Consider the following 19314-nt stretch of genomic DNA (forward strand, 5'->3'; position numbering starts at 1 on the left):
ATAGGATCCGGAATGCAGCAGTCTGATTGGTCCGCAGGAGGCACCCAATCCAGCTCCAGGTGGAAGTGAATCAGCAGCCTGATTGGCTGCTCTTGTAGGATTCAGCTCAGTACATATAACAGCCTCAATTTTCCCAGACTTCTGCAAGAGTCAGACTCGGCACCAGGCTTCACCAACAAGGATTCAAACATGTTCTGATGGACATCTGCGTCACCAGTTGTTTTGGGGAGACCCCCGGGAAGTGGCTATTCTTGCAGTTATTGGATTTGGGTGGAAGCAACAAAACCCCTGGAACCACTAATTTTTGGGGGGTGGGGGGAGAGATGGGAGATGAAGAGGTAGGAGGGGAGAGAGAGGGTTAGTGAAAAATACTGACGGTTTCTGTTTGTTGGCAATTAATTAAATTTGTTAAGATGTGAAATAAAAAAGCCTGCGTTTACCTCATCATAGAACAACTCTCTCAACAACAAAAGCCATGTGAAAGGACTCACAGCAGGGGGGGGGGAATGATACGGACCTTTTTGTGGGTCGATCTAGCAGTGCCCAGAGGAAAAGCTCATAAGACAAGTGTCAATGCCCTGGCATGTAAATGTTGTCTTTTCTTTGATTAGTTGCACCAGCCTCTTAAAGCACTGTATACAAACTTTGAATTTTTAGTGCTTCATAACGTAAGAAGAAAATGGTCCATATAATCTATATTTAATTGAACATGTCTGAGCAAGCATGTCTGAAGGCAGCATGGGTTATATTTCTGATTTAAAAAAAACCCTGGAAAAATACTAATACTACTTAATTGCACAAAATTATTTACAAAACACACACATGAGAATATGACAAGAATCTAAAAAGCTGAAGTTTCTCCCTCCTTTTCTTCATCTTCAACAATCACAGTCTGCTGATCTTCTTTAAGTAGTTTAATACCTGAAACAAGCAAAAAAGAGGAAGCTTAGATTAAATATCTCTGTGGACCATTCACTTTGGGCCATTCACTCTCTGGGCATTAAACCTGCTAGGATACCCATGGTGACGGGAAAGAGATTTGATGACTAGTGACTTGTGTATGTGCAGAAATGTCACCGAAATCAGATTTGCAGCTTCAGAACCTTCGGGTCCAAAGGAGATGTAACATGGGAGATCCAGGATGAAGAGGGCAGAACATTTAAAGGAGCTCCATTTGGCTGTCTGCTGCCCCATCCCAAATTTCACCTTAAGACTGTGGTCAGACAGAGAAGGGATGTAGACTCGTTGAACCCCCCACCCTCCTGATCAGAGGCGGTGTCACACTTGTGTGCATTGTCGGGAGGAGACCAAGAGGGGAGCCAAACACAGCACAGCTTCCTCTCTTGTGCTCAGAAGGAGCCAGCCGTTGAACTGCACCATGCTTGGGTTCTACTGCCCCCTCAACATCGAGGGGGGCTGCCCCATGCCAGCCAATATTGAGGGGGCCAAAGACCCCTCCGCCTCTAGGAGTTGGCACACCTGCTCCCGATGTTCTTGGCCTGCAGCTCCCATCAACCTGAGCTAGTTTGGCCAACAGCCTAACTTTTGATGATCTAGCCTGGCCAAGACTTCTGAAAACCTTACACAATGTTCTGTGACGTTTTGGTTGTCCTAATAAAGGCATTGTTATAATATAGATTTTTGGAACAGTGGCAGGGGAATTAAACGCAGCTTTAGGAGACTCTGCTTTGTGAGGTGGTCGAATGCTGAGATGGTAGCATGGTTAAACTGCAGGTGGTAGGTGGAAAACTTCACCTGGAAAACTCCCTGCAAGGCGGGAGGGAACCAACATATCAGAAAAGAATGTTTCTAGCCGGAAGGGCATAAGGCTGATAATATTTCAGAACTAAGAAACGTATTGAGCTGGTTTTGTATAATCGGCCTTTGCATTACTGAGTTGCTCTAAACCTCTTTTTGCCCTGTGAAGAGTGCACTGTATGAAATTCAGCATTGCTGCCGTAAATACTTAATGCCCATGAAAAGAAGGGATATATGGCTACCTGCTTCAGCTGGATATTTTACATATGCACAACTATGATTATAAAATTATATTGATTCCCCTAAGCTTTAGGAATAGTTTGCAATTTCAGCTGATTTGATTACACAAAACCAACAACTGCTTGGCTAACCGAGCAACGAGTGTGATGTTTGGCATTTGGGTGGGATGCAAGTCTCATCGCCTCATTTCCTCATTTGTGAATAGATGTTCGTACACTGGTTGTTTCCCCATCTTTGTCTATTAAGAATTAAAGTTCTTTGAGATGGTTGTGTTCAGCATCAGGCAGTTCATCCTGCTTGTGGATTTCCTCCCCAAATACTGGGGTTTTAACATATTTGGGTGGCAAAGCTCTGCTATTCCAAAGGATGTCCCACATTGATCCAAGCCCTGGAAACCGCACCCAAGCCATGTGGCTTATTCTAGAAACCTCCAGAATGTCCTCCCTGTGTCCTGGTTTAACCTCCTAGCAACACAGAAGGTGTACGAAGACGTTCCCAAAAATATCTTCTGGTTTGTTACAGAATCTGAAAATTGTAGCTGTGCACTTGCAGGCTATAATTAAAATTTTCCATTGAGTTTTTGGGGGACTAGTCTTGACTTCCTCATGGTTGGCTGTGCCCAACAATTTCTAAAACACAAGTCTCAGTAAAAGAGAGAGCATTCATGGCCCACTTGCCAGTTATAAGGAAGATGGAAATGCTCCTCTTTTCATGTTCTTTTGTTTTATATTATAAGTAATCTTAAGATTGGCATCTTTGACAGATTGCTTGCCTTAAAAATGAACTATTCTATATGTTGGGTTGGGAGATTCCCTTACTGCTTTTGAAGGCAAGAAGATCCAACACACCAAAATCCTTTGCTCTTGGCTGCAATCCTATGCACACTTTCCTAAGAGTAAGCCCCATTGAACACATATGAATTTACTTCTGAGTGAATAGGAATAAGAACTGTGCTCCACAACAGGTTTAAGAAGCACAACTTACTCCAGGTGAGCTTGCAGCCAGAATGCTAGGCTAGCAGACATCTTTCGATTTTCAGTCACAAAGAGTTACATCTACTGTTCTTTGCCAAATGCTAAAGAGTATGCTTTTGAATTATGGTGCTGGAGGAGACTCTTGAGAGTCCCATGGACTGCAAGAAGATCAAACCTATCCATTCTCAAAGAAATCAGCCGTGAGTGCTCACTGGAAGTACAGATCCTGAAGTTGAGGCTCCAATACTTTGGCCACCTCGTGAGAAGAGACGACTCCCTGGAAAAGACCCTGATGTTGGGAAAGATGGAGGGCACAAGGAGAAGGGGACGACAGAGGATGAGATGGTTGGACAGTGTTCTCGAAGCTACTGGCATGAGTTTGGCCAAACTGCGAGAGGCAGTGAAGGATAGGCGTGCCTGGCATGCTCTGGTCCATGGGGTCACGAAGAGTCGGACATGACTGAACAACTGAACAACAAATGCGTCAAATTTGTAAGCAGAATGTAATTGAAAACTACCCAATTTTCTTCTTCTTTACTTAATAACCAACTTACAAGATTGTGGTGAGAAAGATGGCTGGGGGGGGCGGGGCAAAAATTGCCATTTTTGTGAGTTTACAGACTTGGAAAACAAAACAAATACCTTGTACATTCTTCCTTGCTTGTCAAAGGTTATTGAGTCATATAAACTGATTGAGGGACATCACAGTCTGAGGCCAAGCAAGTTTTGCTAATAAATCAACCTCCTGCAGGTTTCTGTCAGTGGGCCTTTTGGGTTTGGTGGCTGGCTGTGTTGATTCAATTAGGCCTCGCCATTTCCCGTCTTTTCTGCTATGAAAAAAATCTTTCAAATAATGAAGCACTTCATGAAGTCCAAAGACGGAGAGAAAGAACCAGCGCCACACAGAATGGCTTTGTTCACTGCTGCGCTCCAGTCAAAGGAGAGTGTTTTCCTGGTATTAACCAAGGGAAATGCTGCATGAAATGACTAGATTGGATTAAAATTGAAACATGAAAGGGGTGTAATTTCTTCGCGATGAATAAGTGGTTAAGAGAACATATGTTTTAGTAGGTGATAGATTCCAAGACCAACCATCATTCTACAGTGCTGAAAGGAAATAAAAATGTCCTCTCGGGATGCTCCCAGACTGTTGCTATTTTCAGGTGGGAGACAAATTCAGGTTGTGCAATTAAAGTTAATATTGCACACAAAAAAGCTGCTTCTCTAAGGAATCAGACAGTTGTTTGCATGGGGTCAGACGTGGTTTTTTCTCTGCAGTTTTTCCTGGTAGTGGCGAGTCCCGGGGTGACTTGCTCTATGTTAATTCAAGACACATGATGGCAAGGTGCTCAGACTGTTTCTAGTATATGTTTCCAGGTGGAGTTTTAAGGAATTCTTTAGCACTCTTGATTTATTCCCAAGTCAGTGTGCATATGCCTGTTGTCTTTGTCCATGCTTTTGAATTATGGTGCTGGAGGAGACTCTTGACTGCAAGAAGATCAAACCTATCCATTCTCAAGGAAATCGGCCCCGAGTGCTCACTAGAAGGACAGATCCTGAAGTTGAGGCTCCAGTACTTTGGCCACCTCATGAGAAGAGAAGACTCCCTGGAAAAGACCCTGATGTTGGGAAAGATGGAGGGCACAAGGAGAAGGGGACGACAGAGGATGAGATGGTTGGACAGTGTTCTCGAAGCTACTAACATGAGTTTGGCCAAATTGTGGGAGGCAGTGAAGGATAGGCGTGCCTGGCGTGCTCTGGTCCATGGGGTCACGAAGAGTCGGACACGACTGAACGACTGAACAACAACTACAGTGTGCATAGCAGGTATAGAGAGCATGGTGCCCTCCAGCTGTTGAGGGGCTCCAACTCCCACCAACCCCAGCCAATGGTCAGGGATGATGGGAGTTGTAGTCCACAACATCTGGAGGACGCCATATTGGCTACCGTTGGTGCGTTAGCAGGGCTGGGGGCCTGTGGCCCTTCAGGTGATGTTGGATTTCATCTTCCATCAGTCCCAACCTGCATAACCAATGGTCAGGGATGGTGACAGCTGTAGTCTGGCATCAACTCAGAGGGCCAAAAGTTTCCCAATACAGGGTTTCGATGGAAGAAAATTAGCCTGATTTAAATTTGAAAGGCCATTAACAAGTCACTGTTGGCTGGATGGGGCGGGGTGAGCATTCCAATGAACATATAGACACAGAATTGTAAAGGAAGATAATAGTAAGTAGAAACACTCTGGTGGGGAGGACTCACCGTGGGTTTAGGAAAAGTGGAAAGATATAAAAGTGGAAACATAATATGTGAGCATCTCCTCTAACAATTAAAAGTCTCTGTTCCTACAAGCCTAGCAAACCTGAAGTTACACAGTCCTCATGCAGATGTGCCCCTTGCCATTTTTTCAAAAGAGACATTTAAATACAGAGACTATCCCTGAGGCACACCATGTTCAAAACCCACGCGTGATGTTTTAAGAAGTGCTTTCCTTTCCTCTTACCTGCAAGTAGAGGGGGTGTATTGATTGCTGGCGTGTTTTTCCTTCTGGGTTTTCTCTGTTCTTCTTCCATTTTCTGAAGGGCTGGGCTGCCATTACCCTTGGGAGGTTTCTCAGAGAAGTCACACCTCCTAATTAAGTGGTCTGAAAGAATGCCTACAGAAACACCATCAGGACTGGACGTTAGCCTTTGCAAACCATAATGGTCTTCTCCGTTTTCACTAGCAAAAATCCTGCTTGGGAAATAAGGCCCCCCACATGACATCAGCTCCTACAATTGGATGGGTCAAAAACAGGGGCGTCTTACCCATAGAGGCTAGTGGCGTGGGGCACCAGGGCACCAAGTTCTGGAGGGCGCCAGGGAAGAGGCGGAGGCTGGACGCAGCACCTCCCAGCATCAGGCTCGCCACCCTCGCCTGCCTCCGACATGCTGCGCCAAAGCAGCACCATGCCCGGAGCCTCTGTCTGTCATGGCCACCGTGGTATGAAGCAGCCAGCTTCCGCCTCTTCCCCGCCAGAGGAGCCACCCTCCAGCTGCTGCCAGCCTCCTCCAGCCCCGCCGGCAGCGCCGTCCTCCCGAAAAAAAGGTCAACAACTCTGGGAAACAGGGGGAGGGGGGTGCCGGAGGGAGCTTTGCACCACAGCGCCGGATATACTTAAGACGGCCCTGGTCAAGAGCCATGGAGCCACTAACACCACCCCATAGCCCTGCTGCTCACAGCGACATGAGTGGAACATGCAAGGCCAGTAAAAGCACCAGGTCTGCTGCCCCAGGTCTAGGTTGTCACAGCAGAAACCCTGGCTTGGGTCTACTGCTGTAGCTGGACTGGCTTAATAATAATAATAATAATAATAATAATAATAATAATAATATTCCACCCATCTGGCTGGGTTGTCCCAGCCACGCTGGACGGCTTCCAACACATATAACGACATAATAAAATGTCAAACGTTAAAAAACCTCCCAATACAGGGCTGACTTCAGGTGCCTTCTAAAAGTTGTGTAGTTCTTTATCTCATTGACATCTGTTTGAGGGCACCATTGCCGAGAAGGATCCTTGGCCAGCTCAGCTCCATCCCCTTTCCTGCCTTTGAAATGCCTCATGTGCTTCATTTGTCTGTACTGTACTTTTTACACTGTTTACTGCTGGTGGGGATAGCTTCCACCCATTTGTAAAGGTAAAGGTAAAGGACCCCTGGATGGTTAAGTCCAGTCAAAGGCGACTATGGGGTTGTGGCGCTCATCTTGCTTTTCAGGCCGAGGGAGCCGGCGTTTGTCCACAGACAGCTTTCCAGGTCATGTGGCCAGCAGGACTAAACCGCTTCTGGCGTGACAGGACACCATGCCAGAAGCCAGAGCGCATGGAAAGGCCATTTGCCTTCCCACCACAGTGGTGCCTATTTATCTACTTGCACTGGCGTGCTTTCGAACTGCTGGGTTGGCAAAAGTTGGGACATAGCAATGGGAGCTCACCCGGTCGTGCGGATTTGAACCGCCAACCTTCCGATCAGCAAGCCCAAGAGGCTCAGTGGTTTAGACCACAGTGGCACCTGCACTCAGACACCGTGGGGACCTTTACAGCAGCATAGGCCCACCATCTCCAGTGAAGGAGCTGAGCAGAGCCAGTCCATGAGCCTTGCCACATCCTAACCCCCCCCCCAAGCATGTTGGATCAGGAGTTAGGAATGCTCTGAAATCTATCCTTGCGTTTTGGTGGGATTGTCTTCCTCAGGTGCCCAATCCACATGGATGGCCTGGGGTGTGCAGACGGGACACCATTTGCTGCCCCAACGCAGGCAGAAAAAAATTATTGGGACATCTACTGCATCCTACATCTTATAGCATGATATATGGGATGGGGAATTTGTGCCCTCTCTGATGCTCTGTGATTACAATCCCCATCCTCCCTGTCCATTGACAGGGGCCGGCCTTGGTCAGGGATGGATTTAGGCTTCATGAGGCCCTAAGCTACTGAAGGTAACGGGGCCCTTCATATGTCCAGCTGTCCTTTGTCACTGTTTTTTTGTGTTGGATATATGCTATATGTTAATTTATGGACTTAATAGGTATCTAAAGCCATTTGCACATAACAAATTATGTATTTTATCGAAGTAATTGTTGAACTGAAATACAATTAAAAAGAAGTACATGAATAGTGAAACACTGTTGCTGTATGTAGGTTTTATTTTGTATTCTATCTTACTGGTATATTTTGGAAATGTACATCCAGGTTTTTTTCCCCTTTAAATTTTTTGGGGGGCCCAAGAGAGAGGGGCCCTAAGCTATAGCTTGTTTAGCTTATATGTAAATCGGGCACTGGCCTTGGTAATATGTTGCCCTGTGCAAGGCCAACTTTTGATGCCCTCCCCCCAGCCAGGAGGCACGAGGCTCTGGTGGGGTCCTAGAGTCCCCCTATCTCCTCCACAAAGCCCAGTAAGAACTTGCCTGGCTTCAGTAAGGAGGAAGGAGGAGTTTAGGGCCCTGACAGAGTCCTCACACCTCTTTCTTGAAGCCAAGCAAGTGCTTACCAGTCTTTGAGAAGCCCCCCCCCCCCATGGTGCCCATTGTGGCCAATCTGCAGGCACTGCCCTAAATCCCTCCCTGCTATTGGTCATGGGAGTTGGAGCAACATATCTGAAGCCCTTGCACATCCTTGCACGACAGAGAGGTTTTGGGAGCAGTAGCAGAAGACACATTATTACTCGGTTTGCAATCCAGGCAGGTATACACAAGTGGTTTAGCAACAGCTCAAGTGGCAATTTCAGGAATGCTCACCGACTATAGGTGGAGGCGTATGAATTGCTGGTGTATCTTTTCTCTTTGGTTTTTTCTGTTCAAGCTCGCTTTTCTGAGAGACCTGGAGAGCTTTGCCCTTCCTTGGTATCTTTTTGAGTTCACAGCTTTTGAGCAACTGTTCAGAAAGGTTATCTGCACCAAACAAAACAAAGTATACAACTACCATCAAAATAATCAGACAACGTTCAGCCTTGAACAGCTACTTTCTCACCAGCTTTGCACTTCCCTGAAACTACAGCTTAAGGGGGGGGGGGACAGCCAAGATTCATATGACACTTTACCCTAGTATATGCATTTTTGTGCAGCTATTGGGGCTGGGGTAATGCACTGAATTTTTTTAAGAAACGTGGATTCCGAATTCTGACTGTGTTTTGGTTCCTGCATTGCTTTGAAAAGAGCGAACTAGGTACGATAAGTTTAAATGCAAACTTCCCCATCCCTATGCTGTTGTCTACACTCAGCACATATTTTCAAAAGAGGACAAAAGATTTGCAGGAAAGTTTAAACTCCTGAGGCAACGCTGCTGCATAAAATCCTGCGTTGGCACGCTTGCTTGCTTTTGTGGAACACGTGCACAGAAATATGAAAGGAGACAAGATGAAAGCTTCGGCGTTCCTTCTCTCCTTTCTTCTTCTTCTTCGATTTAATTAATTTGTCTCTAGAGCTTTGGCTAATATTTATATGCTGAACCTAGCAGAAAGAAAGGGGGGAGGGAGACACCGACCGAACACCCATTCCCACCCATTGCCACTCCATCTGGCATCAGATGCATCACCAGAAGGCACCGTCTATCAGGTTTCAAGAGCAGCAGTTGTTCCACAGAGGGGATGGGGGGGATGGGGGATGGGATGGCAATGGACAGCGCTTAATGATGCAAAGTAGACCTTTTCTCTACACAGCAAGCACTGACATCACCTCGAGAAGACTGACCTAAGTGGTTACAGAGAGTATCTCGCCCATCCAATCTGTCTTCTGAGATATCATGTGATGCTTGGACATATTCAGTTGACATCACTGAGGAGGCTTTTCTTTAGAACCTGTAAGGGGAGGGAGAAGGGGGGGAACAGTACAGGATGCATAGACAGTTACGCATGTCGCATGTCAATGTACTTTTCTTTTGCTTTAATCTAGGAAATGTTACTTTTCTTCTGGGGGGAGGAGAGAGAAATGTTTTTGAGTCAACACAACTGTAAAATAGAATTCCGCACAAAAATATCCGTCTCGGTAAACAACAGGCGACAATTTGGACACAAGGGATGGTTCAGGCCTTTGGCCATGTCAGGAATGCTTCAGGAACCACTAACACTTTCAAGACATTCTCTGACACCAGGTTATGGAGCGCAGTGTGTGGCCCCAGAAAGTAAACACTAGTCATGTTTTATAGCCTGTCAGGTTCGTGGCAGTGCCGCTTTGGGCAGGCCCAAACCATCAGAAAAACAGGAGGCTTCTCCAGTCTCTAATGGGCTGTCATCCATGAGGGGTGGACTGCGTCTGGCTTGGCGGGTCTTGAGCCATGCAGGCCTGCCCTACAGACAGAATCTCATTTTTGCCTTACTCTGCCTTTCTTGTCTTAATAATCGCCTAAGAGCCTGTCATCCAGGATTCAAGTGGCTTCTTCACTGTTGTCAGCTTGAAGACTGCCAATCACTGGAACCAACTCCTAGGGGCCGGGGTCCCTTCAGCCCCCCTCCAATAAAATATTTATGTTGGGTGAGGCTTACCTGCCCCCCTATATTTTATTCACGTTGGCACCCCGGCTGCCAATGGGTGCCCCGCTTGTTTGGCTATGCACTTTTGGTGGTAAATCCATCTGGGGATCAGCTCTGCGGTCGTCTCCTTTGTCTGGAAGGCGTTTGCCAATTTCTTTAAGAGCTGAATGGCAAAAGGGAAATTTCTCAAATGGGCGTTATTGTGGTTCTGCCACCTGGGTTGCTTCCAGGCATCTTGTTCGTTGCACCTTCACCCTAATTTGTTTGCACAAAGTTTGTGCGTTTGCGTTAGAGAGCCTCAGCTATGAACTGAGCACTCGTTCGTATTTGTTTGCAAGTGTTATCTTACACTTTCCAGTGCATTTCCCCGTCACATTCCTTGTGGGGGAAACTTTGAGATTGGGTTTGTTGTGCAAGAGCACAAAATCAGCTGTAATGATGCAACCTGAATTGGCCGGTGTGTGACTGAATCCCACTCCAAAGTAGCAACAGTAGCCTACAGAAACTTCCCTGATGTTTATTCTGCACCCTTCAATGAATGTGACTTTAGAGTTGAGGATCTTTTGCCAGACTTTCACATTCAGCTAGTCATATTATTTTTCATCTCAAATGCAGGGTTGGCATTATGAAATCAAAACACTTCCACTCTGCAGTGAATGGTTTATGCTAAGATTTCTGCAAGGGGACCTCAGGTATAAGCAGTCTTCTCTCTGCTACAAACGACAAATTCGGAAAAGCTGTGTGTGTGATTTTGTGGACTTTTGGACTCTGGGGCAGTCTAAGATTTGGCATCGTTCTTCATTTATAAGTAATCACTGAACAAAATAATTGTTAATGGCTTAATAGTATCAGTTGAGACACTAAAACAAAGTCCAGATCAAAGTGTTGCTTGAAACCGGAGGATTGATACTATGATTCTATGATTGTGAAAGTCTTCTTGCTTTTCATCAACCTTTTCTGAGAAATGTAGCACTGCAACCTTTACGTGGGTCTGTCAGATAATAAATACAAACCAACGTAAGATTTTAACAGCTGCTTGGAAGGTTGTTGTGTATTTTGCCTTGAGCTCTTTGGTGGAAAAGCGGCATATGGATGCAACCATATACATTGCTTTGCTGTGTTGAATCCAAACATACCTTTCCATTTCAGGGTAGAATTCTGGAGGGGAAAAACCCAAAGGTTTTGCAGAGGTCCAACAGAAGCGAGTGCTTCATAGCACTGCTTGGCTAGTGCCCATGACATCAAGAAACTCCCCCCTCCGATCTTTAGAGCACTTGAAAAGAAATTTCCATATGACAAATGAAGAGATGGACATGCATGCATTTAATCTGCTGGCATGTAAACCTGTCATTTCAGCTATACACCTGGGAGTGAGCTGAGCAAATGCTGTAGAACTTGCTGTGAGTTTCCTCTTTCATCCTGTCTATTTGCTTCCCAGCAAAGATTTTGATAATAAGTCGACCATTTCCCAGCACTGTGATGCCTGTAGTTTGCTGCAATAAAGTAGCTGAAATGGGATCTCCTTACAGATTTACCTGTGTTATTATACTGATACTTGGCATCATCTGTTTCCCACCAGTAAAGTACGGTGATAAAGTACCTTGTCCTTAGTGAGTGATCTAGGAATTAACACTACAACTACAACAAGGCATCCATGGACTTGCGTATGACTGTGACAAACACCTACTTCCTGCTGGTGGTGTGCCAGAGCTTCATAAATGGTGCCATGCATATTTTATAGAGTTCATGGCCTGCTGTACATATGCACAAGCTAAAATCAGAGATATAATCCTACAGTCGTCTTGGTGGTGGTGGTGGGGAACAGCAGGGTGTGTCTGGAGCAGGGCAATGGACAGGCTGTGATTCCTGCAATTACAATCATGTTTCGAGAGAGACATCAGCCAAGCTTGCCTTTATGTTAACACTGGCTATTTCTTCCTTTATGTTCCCGACAACTGTTAGGAACACACAACTTCCACTAGAGTCTGAAGTCTCCTAGAGAAGAAAATGATGTGCTCTCACATCCACACGAATCTTGTAATGGTATGACTTTTCTGTGAATCCCTCTCCTCTTTAAAGCAATGCGGGGGGTGGATGTGTCTGTATTTGTGTGTGTTGGTGACAAAAACGGCCAACTGTCTTGCAAAGCCATTAAGGTCAAAACAAAATTAAAAATTAAAAAAATCCTTCCAGTAGCACCTTAGAGACCAACTAAGTTTGTTCTTGGTATGAGCTTTCGTGTGCACGCACACTTCTTCAGATACACTGAAATGGAAGTCTGAAGAAGTGTGCGTGCACACAAAAGCTCATACCAAGAACAAACTTAGTTGGTCTCTAAGGTGATACTGGAAGGATTTTTTTTATTTTTTTATTTTGTTTTGACTATGGCAGACCAACATGGCTACCTATCTGTAACCATTACAGTCTATTTCAGCTTATTCTACTCCATTTAATACTGTAAACCACTAAAGAAAGCAGAGATAGCCAACGTGATGCCCTCCAGATATTTATGTATTACAATTCCCACCACAACAGGTGTGGGGACATGCCCTGCTCCTTCTGGGGTAGTTTGTCCACCTTTGGTCCCCACCTCGCACTCAGCTCTTGCCAGTGGCTCCTAGAAGCTGTCAGAATGCGACAGCGGCCACACCCTGGGAATGGCTTCATTTGGCCAGTTAAACCGGGTGATGGTAGCCAATGGGTCCCAACCCCTTGGTGAGTTAGGGACTTCCCCTGTATGTAAAGACAAGCTCTGACAGATTGAGCAAATGAGACCAATTGTGGGTCAGGAAGGCGGTTTGCACACATGCTGTACAGGCAAGGGAGGGGCAGATGAGGCTCGTCAACTTAGGAAGGTAGCTCATTTAAGAGAAGGGAAACTCTGGTCCTAAACCACCACTGCCTCATGGGATATTTTCAGGAGTAAACCCTACACAAATCCAGAGTGGAGTCCCTAAGATGGTTGGGTGTGTCCTCTTTCGGGCAACTTCTGCAGCCAAGCTAGTGCCAAATGGACCACATCACCAAGTCTGAGAGATGGGCATTGTTGCTTATCCCAGCCTTGATGGTCCACGTCGTGTGCTAGCAAATAAATATTGCTGGACCTACCACCTGTTAAAGAGTTGTAATTTGGCATTTCACCAGTTAGAATGGATGATCTTGTTGTTCATGGATTCATGGGAGCCAAGGCTTCTAGGCACAATGCTCATGCATTGCCAGTGATCAATGAGATGGGAGCCTGAATAGCTCCATTGGTTAGAGTGTGGTGCTGATGGTGTCAAGGTGGGGGGGTTGGACTAGATGATCCTCAGGGTCCCTTCCAGCTCTATGATTTTATGACCCACTAGCCGAAAGCTAAGGCTACACATGCCTAGACTGTCTATGCTACAGAATTTGGATTTGTGAGGAATTCAACTCTTTTAAAATAATAATAATAATAAAGGGTTCTACTCTTCACTACAAATGGAAATAAACCTCAGCTCAGTCGGTAGAGCATGAGACTTTCAATCTCATGGGTCATGGGTTTGAGCCCCACATTGGACAAAAGATTTCTGCATTGCAGGGGTCCCTTTACAATTGCCTCAGGGTCTCATGTGGGTATCTTCTTCCATCCCTCATGTCTTGCCATATTCCTCTCTCTGTACCCCCTACTGCCCAGCTCTTATCAATGCCCCTCTTTCCACAGCCACACAACTACTTGCTGATCCTGCAAAGCCGTAAAAAACCCCGTTATTCGGAATAGCATACTTCAGAACTTTTTGTAACGGTTCATCAGGAAGTTCTCTTACGTTTCCTTTCTCACTCATCCTAAACACTCATCCAGGTTTGGTTGCTGTGTTGTGCTGTGGTAATTTCTTGATTTCCCATGCCTATGCCCTTGATTTACCTGCACTGAAGCAATTACTGTACCTCAGTGGGTCCAGTTGATGGTAGAGAAAATGAGGTGCTTGAGTGGGGTCCAAGAGAGAAGGATTTGAGGCTTAGATCCAGCATGCTAAAGGGCTTCTTGCCGGGCAGCTAGTTATGGGTGTCATTACAGTTCTGCTCTGGGTGTTACATCCAGAGCTACCACAGCACAGAGCTGTAGTACTTTTAAGTGCTCTAGTAACCCTTTGCCTCCGACAGCAACTTGTGCAACTGGAAGCGGTGTTGCATGGAGAGCTCCATAACACCCATTTTTTTGCTGGTCAAAATGCTATCTTTGTCGACAACTGACATATCAGAACATGGAGAGAAGGGCACATAGATCCTGTCAACCCGTCAAAGGACAGTGATCCATGAAGTAATGTGCCAAACAACCAGCTTCTGTGTTTTAGGTCATACTATATTATCAGAGATATGGGACGCGGGTGGCACTGTGGGTTAAACCACAGAGCCTGGGGTTTGCCGATTGGAAGGTCGGCGGTTCGAATCCCCGTGACTGGGTGAGCTCCCGTTGCTCGGTCCTTACTCCTGCCAACCCAGCATTTCAAAAGCACGGCAAAGTGCAAGTAGATAAATAGGTACCGCTCCAGTGGGAAGGTAAACGGCGTTTCCGTGCGCTGCTCTGGTTCACCAGAAGCGGAAAAACTGTCTGCCGGACAAACGCTGGCTCCCTCGGCCTGTAAAGTGAGATGAGTGCCGCAACCCCAGAGTCATCCGCAACCGGACCTAATGGTCAGGGGTACCTTTACCTTTACCTTTACCTTTACATTATCAGAGAGGCATGCCATTGTCCATCCCACCTCACAGGTCAGTAGTGAGTCTTCTCAACGTTGTTATTTGTCTGTGTTTCATAAAGTGGGGGGTCTCAGGAGCCCAGTCTAACCAGAACACTTGTACCTCAAGCTGAGATAAGCAAGGCCATCAGATTAGCTGAGAAGGTGACTTCTATATCTTGAGATGCTATTCTGTGTCACCCACCACTGACACCCTGATTCTAAATAAGTTTATTGCCAATTTCACTGGAACTTACTTGCTCATAATGCAATTATGAATGGGATGTAATTTTTGTGATTTTTTTTTATAATAACCACACACACACAAAGATATGCTAATACAGTCATACCTCGGGTTACGGCCGCTTCACGTTGCGTGATTTCGGGTTGCGCACCGCGCCGAACCAGAAAGTACCGGAATGGGCTACTTCCAGGTTTCGGTGCTTGCGCATGCGCAGAAGTTCTAAATCATGCTTTGCGCATGTGCAGAAGTGCTGAATCACGACCCGCACGTGCGCAGACACGTCACTGCGGGTTGCGAACGCTGTGGGTTGCGAATGTGCCTCCCGCACGGATCACGTTTGCTACCTGAGTTTCCACTGTAGTGCATTCCCAAGGGAAGCATTTAAATATCTGGTGTTTAGCTATATAATTTGATAGGATTGTGGCAACCTTTCTAGAACAAATTTTAGACGCTTTAAAATAATATAGGGTAGTCTTTTTCAAAAGTTTCCCCAAAAGCAACACTATTTTATTTAGACCTAAACTCTACAAACTGCAATAAAACTAAAGGGTACACAAACACATCTTGTTATTTCAGTTGCTGTGGAAGAATAGGATTTTGCAAGATATGGAATACAAATGTCTGTTTTCCAGATCACGAACAGAAAATATTAGTTTGTCCACACCATGAACAGAAAGAAAGAAAGAAAGAAAGAAAGAAAGAAAGAAAGAAAGAAAGAAAGAAAGAAAGAAACACTTTCCAGAATGGATTTAAAGAATGGCAACTAAAAAAACCTGACGCCACCACAGAAGGCTACAGATCAGGAGCACGTGTGATTTTATCTCTCTCTTCCCTACTTGTCCAATTTCAAACAAAAGCTTCCCCCTTTGGAAGTTGTTCTAAATGTTTTTTAGACACGTGATTAGTTAAAATGAAATTCTTAGCATTAAATTGATTTAACCCCATAGATTTAGAACTTAAACAGTACCCCTATGGTAAACGTTTTTTAAATGGAACATAACGACATCGTTGGAACTATTTAGGATTGTACTATAAATCTACAGCTGTCTGAATCCATTAAGCTTAACTGGGTTGTAGATTGTCCTCTCCTGTTTTCAGCAGCGAAAAATACATTCAATTAATCAAAAGCACTTTATTTTTAAGCTGATTTACACCGCAAGGCTAACAACCAGATCCTAAACAACATGTTTACTCAGAAGTATCACTGATTTCAATGGAACTTACTCCAAGCTGTGTACACTTTTGCAATTAGGTGTATTTACCTAGAATTAACCCCCAATGAACTCATTAGCACTTACTTCCAAGCAAACATGCACAGGATCAGACCAGTGAGTCCACACAAACTTGGAAATATTTCTCATTTAAGAGCCTGAGATAAGAGTTGCACATAAATGTGTTTAGGATTCAACTGAACTGTCCCAACTTCCAAATACCTCCGTGCCATAAAGGTGCGGATCAAATAAATTGTAATATTTCCGCCCGCCCCCTCTGTTTTTCTGGCACCAGTTTTCTCTCTCAATTTACAGCTCGATAACCATTCCCAAGTCTTCCCAGATAGAATAACCTGTTAGCCGTCTCCTGCCTCGCAGAGGAACTGATCTGTGACTTTCTATTACTATCGCATCACAGGCAGATTTTTTTGGTTCCCTTTGGAGAAAGAACCCCCCCGCTCCCACCCCAGCAAAAGTGCTGAAGAACTTACCAAGCAGGGAATCTGGGATAGGTGTGATATGGAGTCAGTGTTCACTGGAGCAGGAATTGTCTTCTCTGCTCGCATGGAGTGCTCCAGCACTGCCCTTATCTAGGGAGCAGCAGCGGCAGTTGCTATGGCGATGCTTTTTCCCCCAAAGTACCCCAGGAAGGGAATGAAGAGCAACCTTTAGCCTGCGTACTAGCAGATTTGAATGAAGTGGTGCTTCTCAAATTAGCTGTCTCCAAGAGGAGAGAAAAACGCACAGATGAAAAACTTCCAGCGGAAAAAAATATCGCTCGCCAAAGGGCGAGACCTCCTGCCACAGCCTGACGGCAGAAACTGCCCGAGGGTAACAATGAGGGAGGGAAGAAGAAAATAAGTTATGTGCATCGGCCGGAGACACCTAAAATGGAATGGAAGTCTAAAACTTTGGTGCCTAGCAGATCCAAGCTGTGTCTTTCCCAGAAGTCCAGAAGATCAAAATACAGAGCAATGAAGGGAAGCAGAGTCTGGAAGGGGCTAAACCTAAACAGTCAGAGGAAGGTACACCGCGTCTAGGAATGTGGTTTCTCTGACGACTGTGGCGGTCGAGCATGTTTACGGATTGGTTTGTTACACAAACTTGGCACACTGGTGCCATTTAGGGACTCGGGCGGGGAGTCTTCTGTGGCTCTTGTGTACATGCTAGTGGTGGGCAGAATTGGCTATTTTCGCCCATCGCTTGAGAGGGAGGTTTTGTTTGGAACGAGGGGGAAAGGCACACAAACACGCTGGGCCTCTGGAAAGCGAGAGGAAACTTTCTGCCCGTTGTGCAGCGCTATGAATTGGAGCCCTTTAACCATTCACAGGGAAAGGCCTTCGACCTGGGCCATTTCCTCTCAGAGATTTAGCAGCGCCAGAATTGGCGGAGGCTCATTGTCTCAGTTTTCTTTGCTCTTTCTGTTTGATTGGCCCATACAGCCCCACAGAGCCGTGGGGCCGGGTTCAACTACCCAGTTTTGCTAGCAAAATACAGCACCCCAGTGCAATGGGGCTTTCTGGACTCTCCTCCCAGCACACTCCCCATTCCTGCCCCAGTTTCTCTCTGGATGATCGGGAGAAGCTTGACGTTCACATTCACTGCAGCCTCCAGCTAGGGGTCAGAGCAATGTCTGCTACAACAGCACAGGATCAGTTTTAGACGATGCTGCCTGATAACACAGGCAAGGAGCTTGTGCTGATGTGAATCATATGCTCCCTCACCCCTCTTGGCTGATTTAAGCTTGCCTGAAGGGGGTATGTCCAGGGTGTGACCAATGAGTCCTTGAATGAAGGAATGATCCCTGCTGTCTTGAAAGAAGTGGTGCTTTGACCACCTCTAAGAAGCTCACCATGGATCCATCGTCCTATGACAACTACAGTGGTTCCTTGGTTTTCGAATGTCTGGGAAGTCAAATGTTTTGGTTTTCGAACACCAAATACCCAGAAGTAACTGCTTCGGTTTTCAAATACCCAGAAGTAACTGCTTCAAATATCCAGAAGTAACTGCTTCGGTTTTCGAATGCTTTTCGGAAGTCGAATGTGCCATGCAACTTCCGTTTTGAGTTTTCTGTAAGTAAATGCTTCCAGAAGTAAATGCTTCAGTTTTCGAAAGTTTTGGAAGCCTTCCGGAACGGATTTCAGTCGTACCTTGGTTTTTGAACAGAATGCGTTCCAGAAGTCCGTTCAACTTCCAAAATGTATGGAAACCAAGGCACGGCTTCCGATTGGCTTCCGTTTGTGCAGGCACACCGGAAACAATAGTGGAAGCCACATCAGACGCCTGGCTTCCAAACACTCACTTCCGGGTTTCGATTGAGAGCTGAAACGTACGAGGACCAAGGTGTTCAACAACCAAGGTTTGAAAGCCGAGGTACCATTGTACTGCCCAGTTGCAATTACATCTTTTCTGGGGAGAGTTATGGTGTGACAGTTCCAAGTGCTCTTGCATGAAACCAACTATTTTGGCCCATTCCAGTTGGGGATCAGACCTGTTTCTGGACACCCTCTTCTATCAAGGGAAAGAAAGTGTGTGGCCTTTGACCATGAACTGGCTCCATGAGAGTGGCACGCCCCCTGTTTCAGCCTGGAGGGGGGTGACATCTGGCAACCCAGCCAGATGGGTGGCATAGAAATAAAAGATAATAATAATAATAATAATAATAATAATAATAATAATAATAATAATTACACTTTCCCATTTCATGTTCCGTGGCCCTACAATCCTCCTGCTCGTCTTGACTTTCCTTTCCCAAGATTACACTTTTCAGGAGAAACTATCATTTTGCAGACAGGAAAACGGAGGCTGATTGATTGACGGTAGCTTGCTTAATGAGGCACAGTCACAATTTGAACCTCATGTCTTCCAAAACAATGTCTACAGAACTATATCAACCTTTATGAATGAGACAGCCAGCAAGCAGCCAAAAGGCTAGAAGTGGCTCACACCAGATTTCCCATCTTCCTTCACCCCTTTCTTGCTCCAGATACTTCTGGGATCTCATTTCACGTTTGGAGAGCACTTCTCTCGTGAAGCTAGCTGCTAAGTCATAACCAGTAAGGACGCTGTGTGCTTACATGGCTACTTAACTTTCCAAAGAGAGGCCTCTGTGATAATCATAAAAGTGCTATATGACACCCACCAGGACTAACTTTTTAAAATGGCTTTACTTATAAGCACAAACAAA

General features: G+C 45.6%; 1 protein-coding gene across 1 annotated transcript; it reads right to left on the bottom strand.

The window, feature by feature from the left end:
- Positions 1–694: 694 nt before the first annotated feature.
- PPP1R17 (protein phosphatase 1 regulatory subunit 17) lies at positions 695–16753 on the bottom strand. Its single transcript, XM_033166183.1, has 5 exons — positions 16619–16753; positions 9197–9303; positions 8246–8398; positions 5473–5625; positions 695–921 (listed from the first exon to the last, which is right to left on the bottom strand). The coding sequence occupies exons 2-5, from the start codon at positions 9276–9278 to the stop codon at positions 842–844; spliced, it is 468 nt and encodes a 155-aa protein (XP_033022074.1). The 5' UTR covers positions 9279–9303; positions 16619–16753; the 3' UTR covers positions 695–841.
- Positions 16754–19314: the final 2561 nt, after the last annotated feature.

This window comes from Lacerta agilis, chromosome 12 (assembly GCF_009819535.1).
Source record: "Lacerta agilis isolate rLacAgi1 chromosome 12, rLacAgi1.pri, whole genome shotgun sequence".
Taxonomy (NCBI): Eukaryota; Metazoa; Chordata; class Lepidosauria; order Squamata; family Lacertidae; genus Lacerta; species Lacerta agilis.